The sequence below is a fragment of the Geospiza fortis genome, unplaced genomic scaffold, assembly GCF_000277835.1.
Source record: "Geospiza fortis unplaced genomic scaffold, GeoFor_1.0 scaffold486, whole genome shotgun sequence".
Taxonomy (NCBI): domain Eukaryota; kingdom Metazoa; phylum Chordata; class Aves; order Passeriformes; family Thraupidae; genus Geospiza; species Geospiza fortis.
Genome location: NW_005054417.1, coordinates 935,196 through 958,806, shown reverse-complemented (window position 1 = coordinate 958,806; position 23,611 = coordinate 935,196). Strand labels below are relative to the sequence as shown.

At 39.2% G+C, this 23,611-nt stretch overlaps 1 protein-coding gene across 4 annotated transcripts in view; it reads left to right on the top strand.

The window, feature by feature from the left end:
* The window catches only part of LIN28B (lin-28 homolog B), an 84,923-nt gene that overhangs the window by 41,985 nt on the left and 19,327 nt on the right, over positions 1-23,611 (top strand). For all 4 annotated transcript variants that reach the window (XM_031061585.1, XM_031061584.1, XM_031061587.1 and 1 more), the window contains exon 3: positions 5,252-5,436. In XM_031061585.1, the coding sequence (XP_030917445.1) occupies positions 5,252-5,436 (185 nt within the window). The remainder of the gene's footprint in view (positions 1-5,251; positions 5,437-23,611) is intronic.

The following is a 23,611-nucleotide window of genomic DNA, read 5'->3' as shown; positions in this document are numbered from 1 at the left end:
TAGCTCACCCTTTCTCATAAATATTTTATACATGTAGTGTACATGGCTCTTCCTTGTCTTAGAGCTAAAAGGCAAATCTTTGAGAAACAGTATTTTGTAGCTTTTTGAAAGTTACTTTTTGTTATGTTAAGCTTTAAAAAAAACCCCGTGTGATGCTGTAGAGTTTGCTTTTTTACATAAAATATTAAGGAGTACATTCTCATCTCAAAAAGTTGCTGCTTCCACTGTGTGTGCCCCAGAACTCATTGAACTTCTCTGTGAACAGATTTAGCTCACTGGAAAAACAAAAATCTATCTCTGTTTCCTTTTCCTCTTATCCTCCCCCCTTCTTTTTAAACCGAGTTTGTTTCCTGTCAGATTAGCGAGTTAAACTGGCTTATGGGGAGGACCAAAAGAAGTGCCAGATTTGGTGCAAGATAAGCCTCTAGGAGCAGGAACAAGCCCTAGAGGGTCAGCAGGAGCAGCGTTGAGGTGTTTTGCAAGTTCCCAGTCTTCAAATCCTGTGTTAGTGCAGCAGAACTGCACATTGCCCTTGGAGGGGCTGTTGTTCAGGGTAGTGAAATTTTTGTTGCCTTTAGCATTCTGCCTGCAAAAATACATGGTTTTCCCAAACCTCCTAGAATGAACTTTTGCTCAACAGCAAAAGTCCTTGTAGCAGGACTTGTGTCATGGACCTGATACTATTCTGCATGGGTTTTGGTCTAATGCAAGGAAGGGCACAAGTATGCATCCAGTGTAAGTTGTTGTACTTCTGGGTCCTCTCACTGTGTGCTCTTGCTTTACTCAAAGGTTGATGGCTCTTGGTGGAACTGTACAAGGTTGTTTTGGAGAGATTTTCTTACAATCTTTATTGTAGTTGGGCTTTAGAATATGCTTTCTTTCATGTCTGGATTTAATTGTAGATAATTTTGGAGGAAAACCAGTTTTCTTACTTTGGGAAACTCAGCATACTGGTGGCATCTGGTCATTGTACTAAGCAATCAATCAATCACTAGATAAAAAGGGTCAGAAATGAGAGATACAGAAAATAAACAAGGTAAGCAGAATGCCACCAAATAACTTTTCCCCCTCGTCCCTCTAAAGGATTTAATGTCTGCAAAAGCAGTTGTTCACAGCCCTGACTAGAAATGGCAAAGTTGTGATGAGGCACTTACTCCCCACACTTATTAAAAGTAATGCACACATATCTGAGGCAATCAGGGCCCCTGTAATGATCTTTAATTCCAAACTTCCTTTCTTTTGTAGCTCCTGGTGAAAGCTGTAAGCACTCCCTGACGCTGCCCAGGAATTGGTGCATTTCTTTGGGGACCATTTTACTAATACAGTTTATCCTTGTTAAGTTTTAATTTTTGTTTTGTAGTGGGAAATGTTTCCATGAACTTGTGGACGTGGGGTTTTCTGTTAATATTTGTTGTTACCAATACTGCTACAAGATTGCCAGCATTTTGGACCAAGCCGTTGCTTGTAACAGAGAGGTGTGAGATTTTACATTAGGATATCTATTAAAAAAAAAACCAACAAAAAAACCCCACAAAAAACAGAAAACAACAACCAAAAAAAACCAAACAAACAAAAAAAAAAACCAAACAAAAAAACCCAACAAATCACCATAAATGGTCCTGTCAAATTTTAAAAAGAGAAAAAAAGCTCCAGTCTGAAACCACTGTATTGACTGCTGGTAAAAATAACAGTGAAGTCTCTGACAGCTGAAAGAGAGAAACGAGGAAAAACATGTTGCTTTTAAGTTTTTCTCTTTGTTTGTTGGCTGTGTACCCATACATCCCATTCAGGGCTCTAGAAATAGTTCACTGACTTGAAACTCTGGCTGCTTTTAATTGTGTCAGTTTTATTTGTTTAAGTAATGTGAGGAAAATACTGAGCTAGGTCTCTCAACATTAAATTATCAACTTTACAGACATTTTTTTGTCCAACTCTTCAGACAAGTTGAGGGATTCAGGTTTTAGATTTGTTTTACTGGTTTTTAAATGCCATTTTTTCACAATGGCTTTGAGTTGTTTGTTACTGCACCCTCAGAGAATCTCACCATGAGCTACACATTTGCACAGTAAGTCCGACAGCACCAAATCCATCTCTAACATTGAAAAGCTGTTGAGATCTATTCAAGGAGAGAACTGTGCAAGTCATTTGAAGTGGGGCTTTTTCAACATTTTTTGTTGTTAAAAGTGATCAGAAAAAAACACATGCAAAAAATGTACACCTGCATAACATGTGATTCATGAAAGCATGATTGTTGCTTTACTTAGGCTTTTAAATGTTTAAAAATCTCTTGTGTGCTTTGTTTAGAAGTCGAGGTCTGCTGTTAACAGTGAAATGAGAAAAATAAAAACATTCTAGAATACTAATAATGCCCTGCTTTAAGTTGCATTTGAAGCAAGTATTTATTTTGAGGTAAAGTAGAAGACAATATTATATGTATCAGATGTCAACCTTTTGGCATTTTTTAACAATGGTGGAACTCAGGAAAAAAATGCATAACTCTTACTGAGACCTAACTGTATCTTCATTAAGTTGTAATTAAACAAGTAGAGAAGCATCCATGCTGTGTTCAGTATTGCAGGAAAATAAGGGCTTATGCCTCTGAGGTTCCCTTGTGATTAGCACCCGTCTGTGTTGTACTGATTGTCTGGTTTTGGAACATTCAACTGTGCGCTTATTTTAGGACAGAATACACATTGTTCAGTTCTTTCCTTTCATCAAGATGTGCCTGGTGGCCACAGAAGACTGAAGACTTGAGGACAGACGTAGAGATGGACTCACACCACAGACAGTGTCTTGTTGTTTCAGTTGAGGAGTGGTGGTGTCTTCTTTTGGTACATTCTGAACTTGGATGTTTTGTCATTGTGGCAAAGATCCCCTTATTGCTACACGGGCATTTCGAAGTGGGGAGCTTGCTTGAAATAATGCTTGAAACAAGCCACTCCTGGGTGGTTTGTTTCATTGATTTGTATACAATTACTGTCCTCCAGTTGCATTAGTAAGAACATTTGCATATTTATTTTTTCATGCCTTAAATTTTAACGTTTCAAAAAAGCCAAGGTAATGATTCAGGGAACAGATATTATATATTTCTTCTTTCATGTGTCCCACAGCCCTTCCATGCTATTCCCCCCACCTTTTAAAATAGTGCTCAACCTCTAGCCTATAAAATCAGTGATTTGTCTCATGTTTCACACTGTTACATTTGTGTTTGGGAGCCAAGCCTACTAGAACTGCACAACTGGATAAACAAAACCATCTTTTTCCTAATGAGTGAAGCTGTGTTCTTGGTTACTTTTAGCTGCTGGGAAAATTATAAGCACCTGAGCCACTCAGTCAGACCAGCAGCAGTAGTGTCTTGTGTTAGGTGCACTGAGAGCTTGGGGTTTCAGGAAGCTGAGGCATATGTGCTTTCACATTATTTAATTGAAATAAATATTCCAGATTATTTTATAATTTATAATTTAGTCTTTTAGTGCTGTGAAAAATAGACTTTTCAGTGGCACCCCTCTTCAGAAAAACAGGGAAGAGTTAAGTGACACAGCTGCCCCAAGGTAGCTCTGCTGCAGAACCAGGAGCTGTAATCCTGTTCTCCAGTCTCACCAGCACTGGGTTAATAAACCAGAATCAAAAGAAAGCCTAGGTTGGAAGGCTCCTCTTGATTTCATCTGGTCGAACATCTTGCTGAAAGCAGGGCCTTGGATTGGGTGCCCTGGTAAGACGAGTCTTAACTATTTCCAGCAAAGGGAGCTATTACTTGGGGCTTCTCTGTTTAATTCTTTTTATAGAGAGCAATTTCTCCTTGTGTCTGAAACTAGTTTGCTCTGTAGCAGCTCAGGGGGAACTGCTCTTGCTCTTGGTCCTGTTCTCTGTGCATCCATGTGAAGAAATCAGCTCCCTCTTTGTGTGGAAACCATGAACTGTGCAGGTGTCAGTTCTTGTGCTCTGCTAGAACCGTGTCTTGGTGCTGCAGAGCTCCCACCAGTGGGTACAGGGAGCCCATGTCAGGGATTGCCATCTGATTTCTACATGTTCCTAGTTGCGCTTGTCAAGTAACAGATGCAAGCTGTGTGTCACTTGGCTTTTTTTGACATGTGACTGATTTGGGATGGCACCTGCAGTGGAGAACTCCTTCTTGACTCCATGGTTCAGCCAAGTGAGTGTTAGAGAATGGATTAAGAATCAGTCAGGATACATTTTTTTTCTCTTTCCTTTGAGGAATTCATGAGCAAAGGAAGACAATATGTGTAATAACTCTCCTGAAAGACTTCTAAATGTGTGTAAATTGAAGTATTTTGTAATATTCTCTGAGAGTCCAGCTGATTTCATTCATGTACTGTGTAATTTCTAAAATAAAAGTGTACTGCAACCACTTTATCTCCACCACCCCCACAAGCCTCCCTGTCATTTAAGTCGATTATTGTTTTATTTAAGAGTTTGATTAATCAGATTTGTCCTGGAATGCTTACTTACTCTTGTACATAATTTGTTTGGAATCATGATGAAAATTTTCATTGTATCAGAATCAGTGTTAAGCTCCTGTTGACTTCAGCTTGTCCAAGATTTTTCTACTGCAGTGTAATATTAAAATATTTATCAGTATTTATTTCACTTGCCCTAATGATAAAAATTTCCTTTTCTGTGAATGCAAATATAAACTCCTACATAAATCATGCTAGGTAGATAAGATTTTTGGTGTAGTCAACAGAAATTCAGCAGCTCACTTGGGATATTTGAATTGCCCATGTCAGCAGACTTTGTTCAGAGTGCCTTCCTCGTGCCTCTCATGCTTGCTGTATCTTTGATTCATTTTCAGAGCAGCAGACCCATGTCTCAGATATAAAGAATGCAAATTATCAAAACTTTGATCATAAATTAATTTGCTCTGAAGTAAACAATTGTTCTCTTTCCAGACCATTTTACTTCCTGAGACCAGTTAAGAGTTTTTAAGGGTTTTAAGAATACACCATTTTTTCTGCTTCATCTGTAGCATTCATCACAGAAAAGGAAAATGTTATTTCAGTTTTGCTGATACTGAAAATAGGTTATTTTTACTTGTTTAGTGTTGAAGGGAGTTTTCAGTGTATCCAGGACTATAATTTGTAATATAATCTGCTACAGCTCATGCAGAGGAAACTGTTACTTAACTTGCATGTGTTGTAGGATGGTACACAGGGTAATTTGTCCTGTTGATTATAAATGTAAATACTGTTTTTAAGGCAATGGTAACCAATAATGTTTTTCCTATTTACAGAGCAAGCTTTACATGGAAGGATTTAGAAGCCTAAAAGAAGGAGAACCTGTGGAATTTACTTTTAAGAAATCTTCCAAAGGCCTTGAATCAATACGGGTAACAGGCCCTGGTGGGAGCCCCTGTTTAGGAAGTGAAAGACGACCCAAAGGGAAGACAGTACAAAAAAGAAAACCAAAGGGAGATAGGTAATTACTTTACTTTGCTATTCCCCTTTTTTTCTTTGCAAGTTTTTCTTGAAATTATGTTTTCAGCATTTATTTGTTTGTGAAAGGAAACCCTTCTGTGCACATTTGGCTTTTACATGTAGCTTAGTAATTTTATTAAAGCTGTATCTATACAACTACATCAATCACCCACTGATGAGTTTTACTTGAGAAGGTTTTATTAAATTAGAGGGAGCCTGCAGAGGAATATATTATTTTGAAGATACTGCTATTAGACTGGAGAGAGGTCAGTCTGAATACAGGTGAAATAATGTCATGTTTAGGTGAGAATTGTGTGTGCTAAACAGACTATCAAAACTATCATTAAACTGCATCAGTAGTTTTATATAAAAAAAAAAAGTAGGTGCTGCAGTAAGGGTTGAGATGTATACAACTTGGTTGATTATATTTTTACTTAGTGAACAGAGTATAAGGTGTTTCAAAGGTTTTAATTCCTGGTGATCTGAGGGGCTGTTGTAATTATGCTTTACAAAATTCAGGTTAATTTTGATTGCTGCACTTGTCTCTACACATGTGCAGCAGTCTGACTTGCACTGCATTGTTACCCTTTATTTTCTACTTCTGATGGCTTCAAAAAATTTTGAATCCTCTCCACTACAAAGCCACCCGTACCTAGTTCACCAAGGACAGCCTTCCTGCTCAAAAGCTTATTTATTATTTATTTGTTTAGGTGAATTCACCCTTTTTTCCTCATGCTGTTCCCAGCCCTGACCTGTAATGACTGATGCCAAGGGGAATACATACTTTGTGGGGATCCTAGTAAGAACAGCCCCGTTCTGCCTGCAGTATTTAATGTATGGCATGACTGAGAGGTGATGGCTCTCTTCCTTTGCACATTCTGGAGCAAAGAGCAGCTTAGGAAAGATAAGGTCACCTTGAAAGGCAATGTAGCCCAGGTTTGAGAAATTTGGGATCAAGAACCTTTACTAGCTACAGATGAACTCCACTTGTCCTCACCTCTGTTAAAAGGCCCTTTTTTTTTTGTCCCACCCGCCCCATTTTAATTATTTTTTTTTTAGTTAAGGAGTAGAGACAACATGATATTTGTCCCTCTTTCACCTCTTTTGTAAAAGCTAAAAGCCATAAACAAAATTTATTGCTGTTGGACCAGATCAGAGTCCATAACCACAACAAGGACTTTGTAAGCTGGACAAAGCTTTCTTTTTGATTGCTCTCCATATCTGGCCTTATAGAGTCATGTTGCATGCAATGCCTGGGTTTTTGTTGCTTTGTTTTGTTTTGTTTTTTATTTCACCATAGGCTTTCAGTATTATTATTATTATTTAAATCATTGGTTTTTTTCCATGAATTCTAATTGCTAATCTGTTTAGGGTATTAGCATTACCACTGTTCTTGATGTTTCATACTTTGGCAGCAAATAAAGGCCACAGTCATGCTGGTGTGATCCTGTTTACCTATTTGTTGCACATGTATATGAAGGAAGACAATCCTTGCTTCAAAAACCTTGAAATTGAAATAGGCTGGTTGTAGGCAGTCAGGGAAGAGTACATATTGAAAGAGGCAGGGATTTGAACAATCTGTAGTATACAGTGTAGTAGATGCAGGGGAAGCAGTACTTTCCAAATGGAATTCATCTCATCCTAGGGAAGCACATAAAATGTTGGGGTTGTATCTTACCTTACTGCTGTTCCTCTTCAGGGATTACAAAGGGATCCTAGCTCCAATCCTGTAAATGCTTCCCTTACAAACCTCTAAAATGAAATGAGATGAATTCTGCTTTCAATCATGTTTTTTCATAGCTGAAGCATAAAAAAAGTTGAACAGATATACCCTGGAAAACAGTGTGGGGGGCTGATCTATGAGACAGTGTACTCTTTAATGTTCACTTGCCTTTTAAAAAGGGAGAATTTAAAATTAATTTGAATTAATTTGAATGTGAAAATGTGGGCAAAAACATCTACCCACTTCTGTCTCAGAATTCTTATACTTAAGTCATAAGACACCCAAAAAGGCTGAAATTTGAAATGTTTGAAGTAGCATTGACATTATCACTCAGTGAAAAGCAGTGTCTTTGCTTGAAGGAAAATTAGTTTTGAATGCCTAGACAATTAAAAAGGTGCACCTCCAACATGTCTAGTGAAAAGTTTTTTGAAGATTTTACAAGGTTGTTCTCTTGTACTGAGAATTGCCTCCATTTATGAAAGCTAATTCCAACTTCTTGTGTTCATCTCTTTTTATGTTACCAATGTAAGAGTGTGAGGGCCCAGCCTCAGTGCATCTTTTTGTCTGGATCCCATTTGAATGGATTCTGTTACTCTAATTACTGAGAGGAGTTAGAGATAGCAAAGGTGGGGGGAGAAAACACAGAAAAGCAGCAATATGTACAGACAGGGAGGAATAAAAGTCCTGACACTGAGGCTGCCAACATTGGTGGATTTTGTGAGGCTTCCATGGTAGACTGAGGATCCCTGTAATTTGCAGTATTGTTGCTGTGGGGACCTTGCTGTGATAGTATTTGGGAGGAGTTGCACTGTAACCAGCTGCAGCTGGCTTTGTAGGAGCTCTTGACACATTCCAAACACAGTGTGCTTTGCTCAGCTTTGGCAGTGAGCTGGCACAAAAGTGTGCTGTGCTGCTCTCTAGGAATGACCATGGGGATCTGATGCAGAAAAGATAAAGCACTCTGAAATCACACTTTATCAAGTACTTTGTAATTTGTAGACACATCTATGGTTTACAGTAGAACAAATGAAATCAGAACGTAACCCACCAGAGTAAAGTTGAGAGGAAAAAGGGAAGAAGGAAAAAATTATGGTACTTTCTTTTATTTTTTTTTAAACAAGCACTCCCAGTGTTTCTATGTCACCTAAAATGAAACAAGATAAAGAACTCTTTTATGAATTGTAATTATTTATATAGATGGGAGAATATTCTTTAGTGCAGTGTACATGTAAATAATTTGACCCACAGGCCTTTGGGACAATATTAATAAAGGTGCATGATGCTCACAGGACTAGAAGCTAGAGTTATCTTTGGGACCTAGAGGTATTACCCAGTATCTGTAAATATTCCTGCTAGGAGCTCAAACTTGGGTACTTTTTTAGCAGAGTGTCTGTTATGCTGTATTTGCTTAGCTTGGCACTTGCTTCATGTGGAGTGTTTTGGGGGAGATGGGGAGGTTGACAGCTTTCCTTTTTTTCTTCATTTTTTGGTTTTGAAATCTTTCCACCAAAATGGAAGCAATAAAATAAATCAAGAAGAAGGGAACACGAAAGAAATAATTAAGAGGATAACTCCATCTCCCAGTTCTAATTTATGTAATTTCAGTCCTCTGATACCTTCTGCTAACATCACACTTGTGGCCTGGAAACTTTCTAGTACAGGTGACCTGTGTCAGTAAGTGGTTTAGATTTAAACATGTAATAAATAAGTACTACATTGTGAGATTGGACATTGACATGAAAGATTTCACTGGCTTGGTTTATAGTGCAGCCCTGCAAGTGAGCTGTGAGGAAGGGATTTGGGAGGGGCTTAAAATGATGGAGCTCAAAGAACCATTGCCGCTGGATAAATGGTGATGCTGAATTACACGCTGGGATATGACTGGTGAAACAGCCATGTATTTGCAGCTCAGCTGGCTAAACAGTAATGAGTGCTGCAGCATGGATACAGCACCTTGAAAACTTTTATTCCAATATAGATAAATATGAAGGAGGAACAATTAGAAATGAAGTTGTTTTGTGTTAAAATGTTATAAATGGTGTTCACCAGTAACTCTTGAATGTGACCAAACCCATAATTTTCAGATGAAGAAGAACATAGTTCTAAACCACCCACCGGGTGGAAATAGAGCCACTTAGGGAAGGAGGGGTTGTAATTAAATAATATAATTCTCCCTGGGTGAACTGTCACTTAAAACTAGTTTGTGTCTGAGTCAGACAGAAAATGGTTTTAATATCTGAAGACATTTTGTGGATGATCTGAAGTCAGACTATATTAAGAAAATCTTAAAGGTCTTCTTTAAAAGCTCGTGATCTGCACAAACAGCCACTAAGCTGGTGTGATGCAAGAAGGGATGACACATGGTGGCATGCCATGGAGGAAGGACATTTGAATTAAAGTTTAATGGACTGGGAGAGCTAGTTTAGGACAGCAAAGTTACTTCAAACTTGATATTGTATCAATTTCATCTCTACTGATTGAATCACACTCAAGTGTATAATCCAACTTTCATAGAAAAGCCTCCATTGGCTTGAACCGAGCAGGTTTTTGTGAAGGAGATATGGATAATGGGAGTGGTGTGGGCTGGGCAGGAGAGCCCTGAGCTAGTGCCAGTGTGGGAGAAGCACATAAAACCCGTGCTCAGCAGATGGGTGGGGAAAGCCTGTCAGTCCCTTCTCCTGAGAGTAAGCAAGGCCAGGCTGGTTGTCACCACACACAGCTCTGACAAAGGGGATACATCCACTTGGCCAGCCCCAGGGACCTGCTCTGGGCAGGTCCTGAACAGCACTGGGGTGAAGTGGGGAATGGGCAAACTGAGTCATCCAGCCAGGGAAATGGACAAGTTCAGGGAGTTGCTGCCTTTGGCACAAAATGGTGTCAGCGTGTTACTGTCAAATGGTGAAATTTTCCTTCTCCTCTTCAATGTAGATTGCATTCACAGTTCTGCCATTTTCCAAAGAGGAAACTGACATACAAGTAATGCAAAAATTGCATGGTTTGCACCAATTTCTTAAAAATACAACCTTGCATAAGGACATTACTTTGAGGGTAGTGTTTCAGCAATTAGAACATGAACACCTCCTCCCTGACTACCTTGCACCTGGCATTAGATGACAAGAATCTCTTCATTCCAATTTTCATTCTTGCTTTTTCCTAGAATGGAAAGACAGCCATCATTTTGTTCTCTTACGTGAAAATTGCCCTGTGAAATGAGGTCTCTCTGGCCTACTATCATCTTTCCAACACAGGCACATATTTAAGGAGAGACTGTAAAAAGCAGGGAGGTGTATAGCATTCTATCTCTGGCAATAGTGGCTTAAGCATTCCTTCAGTATCAACAACTAATCTGCAAAAGACAATTAGATGAAGTGTTAAGTCCCTGAATTTTCTGGATGCAACTTCCTTTTGGATTCTCAAGCAAAACTTGGTATTATTTGTGCAGAGTTTTATAGAGTTAACAATTTGTATGTCTAGACAATGGGCTAGAATGGGGATAAACCACTCTTTGAGTTATGCTTCCTTACATAATTTTAAGATTGATGTTTTCTGACTGTGCCTTATAAGTCACTAAACTGGCATGAACTGCTTGTAACAGGCATTGCAGAATGCTGAATTAAAAAAAAAAAAGATAAAAGAAAACAAAAAAACACCTTGAGAGCTTTGCAATACTCCGGGTACTTTAAGAAGGTTTGACCTTCGCAGGGCTACAAACATTAGGGACAAACCTTTTCATCCTTGGTTTTTTTCCTCAGGCTGGCAACACTTCGGAAGTTTTAGCAAGATTTTGGGTTTTCCAGGAGTGAGATAAAACTAGAATACCAAAGGGTCTTGTTGGTAGGGTTAAAAAGTAGGTAAATTTTAAAAATAGCTACCACTTGGTGCTGTGGATTGGAGACTTGAAAGCTGGCTTGGAGATGGAGCTCTAGGGCAGGAGGTCAATCTTTGCTGTCTTTGTGCAGACCCATCCAAGTCTTAAGTCAGAAGCCTCTGAAAAGTGTTACTGCATATATTCATTAGAGAGTCCTTGTTAAAATCTACATTATCCATCTGTGTTTAAAGGGAGCTCAGCAGTCACAGCCCTCCTGCATAACAAACACACAGTGTGCTTCCAGGACTTGGTCTGTCCAGCCTAAGAACAGAATCAGATCTTCAAGGACAAGTATTTTTGGCACGAAAAAAAATGAAAAGAAATTGGCTTAAGGGAGAAAAGAGAAAACAACTGCCACTGCCTGGTGTGTATAGCTCCCAGTACCTATGGACCACACACTGTATGTCATGATTTCTTCTCTGGCACAAGGTGTAACTAAATCAGTCTTCCTGAAATACCTGGTGTAGTACTATGGGAAAGTGTTCCAGAGTGAGAGCAGAAGCAGGAAAACCTCACCTCTTGGAAGACAGGCAAGCTTCTACCACCAGATCCAGCATACAGCACTGGGAGCTGCCTTTCTCAAAAGATACTGGATTTCTCTTCCACAATTCTGTAGCTCAAACAGTCAGGAGCCAGGATGCAGAGCTAAGGATGAGTGCTTGCATGGTAGAGCAAAGTGTAGAAATGATTACAGTTGTGAATAACAGCATGTATAATATTTGAATATAAGGTTTTGTTTTTCAGAAGACATGGAATAAATCCCATTCAAAATTTTAAATCATGGTTAGATTTGCAAAGCCAAGTGCCCATAGTTAGATGCAGGTTACAATGCTTAATTTGATCCAAGGTCGGTTAGATATTTGGGGGTACCCTGGCACACTGTAATGTGCTGGGTGCTTATACAAGCAATTCCTCATTCATTTGAAAGGCCATTTTCTGGTTTCAGACACTTTAACTACCAAATTCATCACCAGGCCACTTAAAGTAAGATCTCTTTTCAGATCCTCCATTGCTGCTGAACTTGCATGACCGTGCAGTGTTTCAGCCTGCACACTTCGGTGCAAGCAGGAATTGGGCTTTGCACTTAGGCCTACAAATCATCAAAAGATGCAAAAATATGTGCTGCCTTTCCATCATGCGTCTTCTGGTGGGGCTTTTCATGTGCTTCAAGTAAATGCAAATATCTGTGCCAAGGGAAGAGCCTGGAACCTGGTAGCCGTGATTCTGCTAAGCAACATCCAAGTGTGATTTTCATCACTGCAAGCTTAGAACAGAGTAGAGCCTGGAAAAAGTTTTTTGGTATCTGTTTGTATGCATGTACAGTTAAGAAGAGAGAGGCCCTAAATTTTTCACAGTGTTTATAATAAGAAATCCAAATTTGATGCTAAAGTAAGTAGATTCAATTCTGGAAACATAGCAGGAACAGATGAAGTGAGTAGGAAGGTGTCATTTCTATGCAGCCTCATGTAGAGTAAAGCTGTCCCTGCACAGCAGATGGGTTTCTTAAGTACATACACTGTTTTTGGAACACAGAATATTTTTCTTTAATCGGGTGTTTTCTCTAGGCTTCATGTTTTCTGACTATTGCACTCTATTTAATCATGGGATGAGCTCTCTCTCACTTACAGTAAACTCTCAGTGTATATTCAGGCCTCTGCCTGCACTGATACACCTAATGATCCCACTGCATTCTTACCTGTACTAATGATTACACATACCAGAAGGAGTTTAGAAGCAAAAAGAATTGAGAACTTTGCTCAATTTAACAGACATTATGCATAATTCCAGTAGAGTATATGTTAAAAGTATCTCAGTAAATAATTTTCAAAAAATTATTCTGTTTCTAAAAAAATCTTCCTGATATAACTGGCATCTTCTTCTTTAATTTAAATTTGTTTCTCAGTGTTTAATTTCTTACTACTATACTATTTTCAAGTAGACAAAAATAAACAAGAAAGTACATACATTTTCAGGGGCCAAATCACTAAATACTTACTCTTGTGCTTTGAAAATAGCAGGGAACAGAGAATTATTTGAAGATATTGTCCAGATTGTGAAAATTCTGTTTTAAGTTGATGCTGATCCTGACTACAGACTGTGCTGCTTTCAGCTCATGAAAGAGCTGAATGACACATGGTTCCATGCCATGGAGGACATTTGAATTGAAGTTAAATGGACTAGGAGAGCTAGTTTAGGACAGCAGAATTACTTCAAACTTGATATTATATCAATTCCATCTCTACTGATTGAATCACACTCAAGTGTGATGCTATAGCTGTCAATGGACTGGGAACAGACCTACTCACAGGATAAACTGCCTTTTCAAAAGGTGCAGACTGCCTGTGCTGTATTTTATGACAGAAATATTCAGGGTAATTAAACAACTAAACACTAAATCTGCTATTTTAGGAAAACTATTGCATTTTCCTTGCTTTTTTTTTTTTAACATATGTTGCACTCCAGCATCACCTAGCAAACATACTCAAAACATAATAATAAAACATAAAGCGTAATAAATACACAACACTGAGGACCGATTATAATGGTGATTCCAGATTATGGAAATAATTGTCATGTAGTTTGGCCTGTTGAAAAAGACACCAAAAACTTGAAAGTTGGAGAAAAATGAATTATAGCATATTTGCTAAATCCCCAAAACATTGCCTCTGATTTACCACTGTGGATGAATCTGATGCTCTTTAAAAAGAATAAAAGTTCTGGAGCCCTTTAACTTCAAATTAATAAAGACTGTGTGGTAATGTAATTCCAAATCACTACAGCTGTTTCTTTTATTAGCTGTGGCTTCATGTTTCTGTCCTTGACACTTAAAGATCAAACCTACTTAAATATGAATAATTTAAAATGTGAATTTACTTCAATATCTTATTTTGCCAAGAAGCTCAGCAGCTCATTATATAAGAGGAATGTGTCACAGAGGTAGTCATCTCCATAGTGGTGGTGCAGGCACGATGCTGCTCTTCCCACTGTGCATCCCCCACCCCCAAAACCTCTAGCACCTGTGCTGGAGCATTTGTCAAGCAGGTAGTGACACACAGGCTGTGTCCTGAAAGAAGTCATGAGTCTGTAAGGGCATATTTACACCAGGAAAGGGACTCTTATTTCAGGAAAAACATACCAGTTGAAGCCACCCCTGCACAGCAACGTGGAATCCTCCATCCAGAAGTAGCAGGACTGAGTGGGACTTTGCAGTTGCTTCTTCTGGTTATGACTAGCTGCTCAGTGAAGAGACAGTGGAACTCGAATGGAAATGCTCCTGTGGTATCCACAGTCCCTCAGGCAGGGTAATAGGAAGATATTTCAAGGATAAAAGGTAGGGTGAAGATTAGGAAGAAGCAGGAGTGGGAAAACAAACACAGGGAAAATGAGGAAGGAGGTGGATGAGAAAAGACTTAGGGAAGGGAGAACAGACCACTGAAAAGGGTGTCAATGTGAGAAGCCCAGATCTTTTCCAGGCTCCAAATGGTTGCCTCAGTGCTGGTGGTTCTGCTGTTCTTCAGGGACTACAGAAAAACCTGAATCTCCCTGCACACACAGTCAGGGATTCAACTGAATTTTCCTGCATTTTGGAAAATAGCTGCAAATCAAGAGCTGAAGCACAGGTGTCTGTGAGCTCCTGCTCTGCAGCCTTGCAGCAGCTATGGTGATTCCAGTGGATCTGGGAGGGTTGACCTGAAATGGGACTTTCTGCAGTATTCTACTTATTGTGTGTTCCTTGTTTACCAGGTGACAAATGTAACACATCTGACAATACTGAGTTTGTTTTGCAGAACCACCAAATGCAGCCCTCACAGTTGCTCAGTTTGAGCTTTGCCTTAAATGCATCAGGTGCTAGAAAACAGCGAGTGCTCGAAGGGCACTGGTATTTCAAACTGGGCACTTAGAATAATCATCCTCTGGAATATAATTTTGGCTTTTTTTTTTCTTGTGTTCCAGAATCCTGGGCATTTCTCTGAGACCAAATAAACCACACAGTTTTGTAGAGACATTGCAAAGTAATTAATGTTTGTAATGCACAAAGAGATCATAGTTAGAGCCCCAAAATCAGTATTTTTTATGTTCATTATTTAGTTGGATTTAGTGGTGAGTTCAAGCATTGAATTCAGTAGGCTAAGGAAGAAGGATACAATAATTTGTATTTCATTCAGTAAATATGAAAAGACAGTATAGGAGAATTCACATGTGGGTTCACAGGCTGTTACTGCAATGTAAATTATTTCCATCTCTTTTGAATAATGAATGGGTAGATAATAGGATTTGTAGAAATTAGCCTGCATACTCCTCTCACTAGTTTGGGGATTTAGAGTATTTTTTGTTTGCTGTAGGATGAGGATGAAGAGAGTTCAGGGAGGAAGTGGAACACTGCACGAGAGAGCAGAGGTGCTGTGGCCAAGCTGGAGGAATAGCGAGCCAAGCATGGCATTATTGATTGGGAAGAGGGAGCTGGGTTTGCTCAGTAACAGTGGAATGATTAAGGAGGAAAGAGTTGTGAAAGTTCACTATGAAATATGGGAGTGAGCTAAACAATTTCTTTTCTTTGATCTCCGTTAATTTATAATCTTATGATGTTGAGTCTCCTGGCACTAGAGCTTTTACAATGAATAGCTGAAAGTACAAAATTTGATTTAAATTGTACTGGTCTTGTGTTGAATGGCTGCCTCTATTCTAGAAGTCACTTGGAGTTTTACCCTTTCAGCTGTTGGGTAGTTTAAATGCTAAACATTTAATTTACTTTAGACAGCTCTGCAAACAACAGCTAACTACAGACTGCTTAATTAATGTGGCAACAGCCTTCGCATCAAAGTTTAACCAGAGTGCTTTGGTTTCTTTTAATGATAAATGAATATATTCTCACCAGTACAAAAAGCTGAAATAGTTCCGTGTTTTAAATTCAACTTCTGATTTGCCAGTGTTTAGTATCTTTGCCTTTTTGTTATGCTAAACTAATAACGTAAAACAAAACGATAGTCAGTGTGTGTCTGCCTGAGATGAACTGTACTACAGAATTGTGCAGTGTTACTTCTTCCATCAATGAGAAGGAGCCAACAATAGTTGCAATAGGATTAGAAGTTATATGTAGCTCAGATGTAAGCCTATTAATTTACCTTTTTAAAGATTTCATTGTATTTACCTTCTTTCTCTTTAGTTTTTATAAATCTCTTCTTTCTAGTAAGTAAATGAAAAATCTCTCCTTTCCTGTTTATCAGACTAATTCTTTCAAGTTCTTATGTTTTGATATATTTTTTTGAGGAATAATGGTTAGCCAGTCAAATAATAGTTGTTAGAAATATGTGCCTACACCTCCTTTTAATAATTACTTAAAATGTGTAAACAGTTTAGTTTTCTAAGTCAAAAAATAATCCTCATTTAATTTACATGGTAAATAATTCAATGTGATTTTATGTTATTAAATGTGGGAATATCATTACTCACTTCACTAGTCAGAAATTCTGGAATTTTTGTCTTTATGTTCATTGTGTAACAAACAAATTTTCCTTGGACCCCAGAAATAATTTTATCAAATTGTTCTTTCTTATTATCTCTGTATTTTTACATCCCTGGAGCCTCCTGAAGTTATCTTTCTCCTTTACAATTTTATACATTTCTCTCATACATAGAAAGGAAACATCTGGCTTTTTTTTTTTAATGAGAGCTGTTCGCTCATTGACCAAACAAGCAGCGAGGAATCTGTTGTGTGGTGGTTATTGCAAGAAAATGAGGTAGTAGTCTCACTAATAATTACTAAAATTTGTATTAACTGGTGCTGTTTCATTTACTGAGTCAGCTAATCTCATACTTTCACCCTTACAAAAAAACAAATCATGTTTAAAAACGCCTGGTGTGGAAAAATGGTACTTTCAAATGTAGAGATTAGAAACATTTAAAACATACATATCTGTGCTTAAAGATGCCGACTCTTAATTCTCCCCTGTCTAGAGCTTTCCTCTTTTATCTTTGAAGTTCTGTCATTATTCCATGTTTGTGCCTTTGGTTTATTTTTGTATCCTACAGAAATTAATTCACACTGTTTAGATCCAATCTTTTTAGAATATTTATGAACGCAATTTATCAACAAGTTTACATTTTATGCAGCCTGTGGAGTTGGATTTTGGAATTTGCTTTTTTAGTAGTTCTTTTGTGGAAGAGAAATCTTTCAGGCATGAATTGATAGTCCAGATCTTTTGAGGTCTGTCTGTGCTAACCTATGACCTCTGTTCTTAGGAGGTCAGCATCTGAGGGCAGGAGATTAAGGCAGTTAAAAGATTGGAATGGGAACTGGAATGGAAAAATTAGCCAGCACATTTTGGGTGGAAAACATCAAAGTCATCAAACAATTTGCTTATTTTAAACTCAGTTTAAGGGTAACAAGCTAATTGTACTGTGTTTGTTGACGCAAGCAATTTATATTATTTGAGAACATTACCACTGAAGAATTTTTTTTTTAATTGGAGAAACATAATGCCTCTTTAGTATAAATGCACTATGTATTTTGTATTCTAAATGGTTTTGTGCAACATTTTTAGATAATAATTCAGGATCTGCTCATACAGTCTGTGTGCATTTAATTAGCTGTATTGCTTACAAACAGCAATAGTAAGAGTTGTAGAACCTGAAACTTGCTTGTAGTCTGCTGAAGACCCCTTGCTGTTGTTGGAGAATGCAGGTGCTCTCAGTACAAGGGAAAAATTATTCCCAAAATAAATTTTTCTAACTCCAGAATTTTCAAACTCATTTGTAAGCATCTCTCCTTGTTTCAGTTTTTGAAGTGTGAATTCCTTTCCCATACAAATTTGTGACCAAGACATGTTCTTTTATAGATTATAAATTGACTTACAAGAAAAGACACCATTGTCTCTTTGTTCTTGTCTGACATAGTTCAAAATTCATTAGTGTGTGTTTTTAGAAGAGTGACAACTTCATCTTTCATCTGTGCATTGATTTCAAAAATGTTATTATCTAGAAGAAGACACCTTCCCACATCTGAACAATTATGCAAGTTTAAGGATTTGTGTAAGCAATCACATTTTTTCCTTGGTTGTTTAAAGTGCAAATGAAAGTGGTTTCAATATCATAGGCAAAAGCCAGAGTAGTGTTTCAGCAGGCAAACCCATCTAGCAGGAAAGAAAACAAAAGTTCCAGGTACCTCTCAGCTCAAACTTTGACTCTCAGCATATGGATTATGGTACTTCTACTATAGGTATGGCTGCTAATTAAATTAAAGTACTATAGTACAGTTTAACTCAAGAAGACAGCCATCTGTAAACCTCAGTGTAATCTCCACGTTTTCTTGTTCTTTGGATAGTGAAGGATATGAGATTTAAACCCCTTTGCAAGCTTATAACTTTACAAACTCTTCCTCTAACTGTCAAAATCTTCTTTTTGCAACTTTTAGCCCTGATTTGCATCTGAGGGGAAATAGAACAAAATTATCACCATAATTTCTTGTTCTTTCATGGAGGGAAAAGAAGGGAAAGCAGGAGGAGCTGCTCTCGGGGGTGCAGGGAGTGCTTTGTTTCCTTCCTGCCATTTCACTGGGTTGCTGGAGGAGCTCTGCCAGCTGCAGGTCTGGCTGTGCTCTGCCATCCCAGAGGCGCTGCTGGTCCTGGATGTGTCCTGCATCCTCACTGCTGCTGCCACTCCTGCATCCCTAGGAGTGCCACAGGCACTGGGAATCAGAGAGCATTTGAAGGGGCAGAACCAACCCTGAAGGTTATTGCATCTTGGAGACCTTCTTCCCTGTTTGAATTCTTGGGATAAAATGGGGTAGCTTCTGATCAGCCATTTTGGGCTTCTTGCTTGTCAGCACTCTCTGTGGTTAAATAATCCATGGTTGGAGAGCCAATTCTGTTTTACAGAATGGCTTTGGTTACCCGCTTGTGAAAACTCATGAATCCTTGTGAAGGAACAGAAGATTTGTTAATTGGTAAAGAAAAAATGTTAACTACAAAGATAGTGTGCCTGACTTGACTTAAGATAACTTTCTTGTTTGCCTGAGCCATTTCTATACCTTCCTTCTGTTCTGTATGTTTACCAGTAAACTCTTCAATGCAATCCTTCTTAGTCCATATAATACTTAAAATCGCTGTAGTTTTTTATTACAATAGTAATTGCGATTCTTGGCTATTTGAATTATTAGCAAGCAGTGATGCACACACATTTTTTGATCTGGAAGTACTGCTCCCCAGGCTTTTGCTGGATGTGTGTAGCCTCTTGTTTCATGATGTTTGATGATTCAAGCACCATGTCCACAAGCCTGCTTTTCTTAATATCTTTTCCCACCCTTTAAAAGTAATCTGTAGATATCTGAGATCTGCAGATTGATAATTACTCTAGTGCACACTCTTTAAGGTGTTGGAGGTTTTTCATCCCTTAGTAATTGTGGCATTAATTCTAAATGTGCTAAGAGCTGCCTTCAAGTTTTGTGTGCAATAGACTACAGGGCAGAATAGATTTCTTGCTGAGTTTGTGGAAGGGTAATTCAAAACTCAAGAAAGTTATAATGCAATTTTTTAATGTTTTAGAAATTAATTTGACTTACTTATGATGAAACCCTGCTTTGTTTTTGCTTGGCCTTTTGAGAAATAGCAAGAGGATATATCCTCAGTTCCCTTACATCTTGTTTTCACAACAAAAAATGCTGTAGAGATAGACAAAACTGTTTAGAATTACTGCAAATAGTATTTTTTAGGCTTATGTGTTTGTGAAGGTTGAAATTTCTGGCAGTGCAGCTGTGCCAGATTCCTGGCTGCAGACCCTGGTGCTCTTGGAATCAGTGTCTCCAAATGGACTCTGTAATTTTCCTCAGCTGAGTCACTTCCTTACCATGAATGGCCATAAAGAGATTATTACTTCTGCTTTGCTTTCTAGGGTTTAGCCTGCACTGCCCCCCTCCTTTTCAAAATAAAAACTCATCAGAAAACACTTTTTGTAGAAAGTTGAGGTCAGAGGATTTTTCAGAAAACTGGATTATTGGTGGCCTTTTTTTTAAGGGACTATTGAGGTTTGTGTTCCTCATCTGTTTCCAGCTGCTGATTCGAATGAGAAGCCAGCAAAAAAAGCACGTTGGTTTTGTTTCTAAATAGTGGTTGAAGTTGTTTCCAAGTGCCAGGAGAACAGGAATGTGAGAGATACTTCAGGTGATAGCTGTCCATAAAATCATTGGAAGTATATGGTAATAAATCTAAGATGTTATATATAATTTTTCTTCATGACCCACATTTCTTGCTTAATTCTTGGATAAAATACAAATTAGTCAAATCTGAAAGATTCTGGATTTGTCAAAATAAGTGTTTACACCACTGTAAAGTTAAGATGCATTTTATAGAAAATTGACTTTTTTGTCAAGAGGAAAAAATAATTGTTAAATCTGTTGTATACATGTGTTGTACACACATATATGGTATATACAGCAGATTTATGAAAGGTTGCCTCAGTTGCTTTGAAGAAAGTGGATGCCAAAAGAAAGATAACTTAATAAGTTTTAAGGTATCAGCCAAAATGAAGCTATAATAATGTAGCTGTGTTAGCTTGCTCTTGTTAGGCCAGGTAACAACAGAAGTAAAAATGTCACATGCCCTTTTATCATCTACAGTGTTGCCTGTGTAAGAAGGCCAGTTGAGAATTTCCAAAAACCTGCAAAAATTCTTGAATTACAGATTCTGGTTGAGACTGTAAGTGATAAACTATATGAAGGTGGTGTTAGTACTGGAAATTAATTGTGACACTGTGTGCACACTAATCACTGTAGTGAAACATCCAGCTGCAATAATGAGATGCTGTGTTGTGAGCAGGATTCCACCATGTTCCCTTGCTATGGTAGCAGGTGGTAAATTTGCTTAAGCTTGCATATTTTGTTACATTGTAGAGTACTACAGTTTGTGTGTGGCATATAAATCCATTTTCATTTAGCTTGGAAATGTTTTCTTCAAGCAGATTCTCATTGAAAGAAAGATTCCACAGAGACAGGTTAAATGTTTTTATTATTATTTTATTTTTATTATTATTTATTAATTAGAACAAATATGTTTCTAAAAAAAAGCACTTCTATGTTAAATGTGTTAATTGATAGTTCAAGTTTAAAAATCCTTATTTCTTTGAAGTAGCCAGCCATGACCTCTGAAATGGTTCATTCCAATCAGTGTGTAAAGGCTAAATCAGTACATAAAAGCCAAATGTGCCTTTTAGGAGCAGAATCAGCATGGAAGTGAAGGTGGGGATGTGCAGAACTGGAGATGGGAAGGAGATGTGGTAACAGGTAATACTGGATGTGAGCTAGGTCGTTTGTGGGACTGGGGCTGACTGAATAAAGAGAATTGGTGGGTGGGCAGTGTTCACCTTTCGTGACAGACAGAGGCAGGGCTGCTTCTGATCTGATGCTTTCTGTGGGCTGATGACTTCCAGTGCTTGTAGACAGGTCTGCAGCATGCTTCTGCCCCAAAGCAGGCTGTCTGTAGTGTTCACTTTCCTTTTACCCCCATTTCCCCTGCAGAAAGCTAGAGAAGCTTCTTTAAAGTGCGTATTTCACCTGATGCAGAGGAAGGGGATTACCAAACATGGGTCAGCTGCTGACCAAGCTGACCAAGAGAGAAAACAGCACAGGCTGTAGCTGAGTGGTCCAGGGTGCACAGCTGGCCATGGCTTTGCTTGGCTGGGGTACAGCTCTTTGCTGGGGCAGGCTGGGGCTCACCCCCTTGTAGCCACCCAGGAGCCCCAGACACTCTGTGCATGGGGATGTACACTTTCTATGGAAGCCAGCACAAATGAAAGTATGTGGCACAGCTGTGGCTGCACTGAAGTGTGGTGAGGCCATGGTTTGGTGCTGAGAACCAGGCTCCCTGTAGGTGTGCTGTGACTGGAGTCCCAGGGTGCTCCCTCCTGGCACTGGGCTCTCCGTGACAAGACAGGCACTTGTAAAATTTCCCCTCTTGGTTTTCAGACAGACAGCACTCATGACACTGCCAAACACAGGCTGAGACTGCTGAGATGGTCAAGCAATGTGGCCAGGAGAGTTTTCCTGAGGATGCTGTAATCGACACAGCCCTGGAGACCTGTTTGGCAGAATGTTCCAGTAAGATAATTCTGCACATGTCACAGTCTCTTTCCACAAGGGAAAAGAGCCACTCTGAAAGAAAGACAAAAATGGGGAAGGTACACAGGTGGCCTTGGCCCAACCCTAGGTCATACCCTTTCTCAGAGGTTTCAAGACAAATTCCTTCAGATTTTGGAATTAACTTAAAATTTCTTGCATCAGTAAGTATTCTTAAATATGCAGTAAATTGAGTACATCTAGGTCATTGTCAGTGTAGGCATTGAACATACTGAGTTTTTTTTTCTTTATATGTACTTGTAAATCATATATGGAATATCTAGAGTGTAAACTTTCACCCAGTGGGTCTGTATCTCATGCCTGTATCCATTAATACATAGTTGGGTTTTGGGACTCTCCTCATCCCATGTTGACATTCCTTGGGGACACGCAGCTGGTGTTTAATTATGTTTAATTATGTCTGATCTAAGTTTGCCAAAACTCTCCCCAACAATTGCAGCAAAATTCTTCAGCCAGAACTGCTGGAGAGGCATCATTAACTTGAAACTAATGTAAATTTCAGAAAGCAATGCTTCTTTAAGTATAAAACATACAAGGTTTTTTAGCTGTTGTTGATTTGTCTGCACTGCTCTGTACAAGCCAAAGTAGTGGGAATCTCCAAGGTTCTGGACTGTGTTAACAGATTGAATTAAATTATTTTTTCCTGAAGGGGAACTGTGACTTTAAAAGAAAGGGATGCTGCCCCTGACTCTGAAGCCAGGTCTCTGCCAGGGTGCAGTTTCAAATTACCGAGGCTGGGCAGCTGCCTGGCCCCCCTGCACCCACAGCCAGCCTTGTAGTCCTCTGCCTGCAGGGTCACCAGTGCCGATCTAATTCCTCTGAGAGCCACTTTGGGGAGCGTAACTGAGCAAAAACTAATCCTGCAGGAATGAAAGGTGCTGAGCAGCAACTGGACAGAGAGGTGGCAGGGTGGGGGACGCCTCTGGTAGCAGCTCAGTGGGTTTGTCTGGAGTGAGAAACCCCACGGGGTGAGCCGTGTTGTGCTCTCTGCTCAGCGTGGCAGAGACATTCCCTGCTGGCAGCAGCTTTTTGGCCTCTGCAGTAGGAGCCATAGGAAGTCTGCCCTCGCTGGTGGCAGGTGGTGATTTAAGAGCCAGCGGGGTTCATGGGAGGAAAGTGTCAGGAACACAAAACCCAGCAGGGAGTTGGGTTTGGCCTCCAAAAGGCCAGAGGTATAATTAGGCATCAGCAAGACCTCGCAGAGGGTTTGGGGAGTGTCCCAGGCGAGGTCTTTTCTATTTGAGCTTCCTCTGCCAGACTGCCAGTGGATCCCGCTGCACACGGCTCCCCACAAGAGCCATGGTCCCTGCTTCTTAGCAGGGCTGCAGCTTTCCCTGGCCAGGGAGTGAAAACAGGATGCAAAAAGCAATCCTACCTATTTTAGATGCTTTGGTGCCACCACACCATTAATTTGTCCCTGAAACTGTACAGCACCATGAAGTTGGCAGCTGACTGGGAAG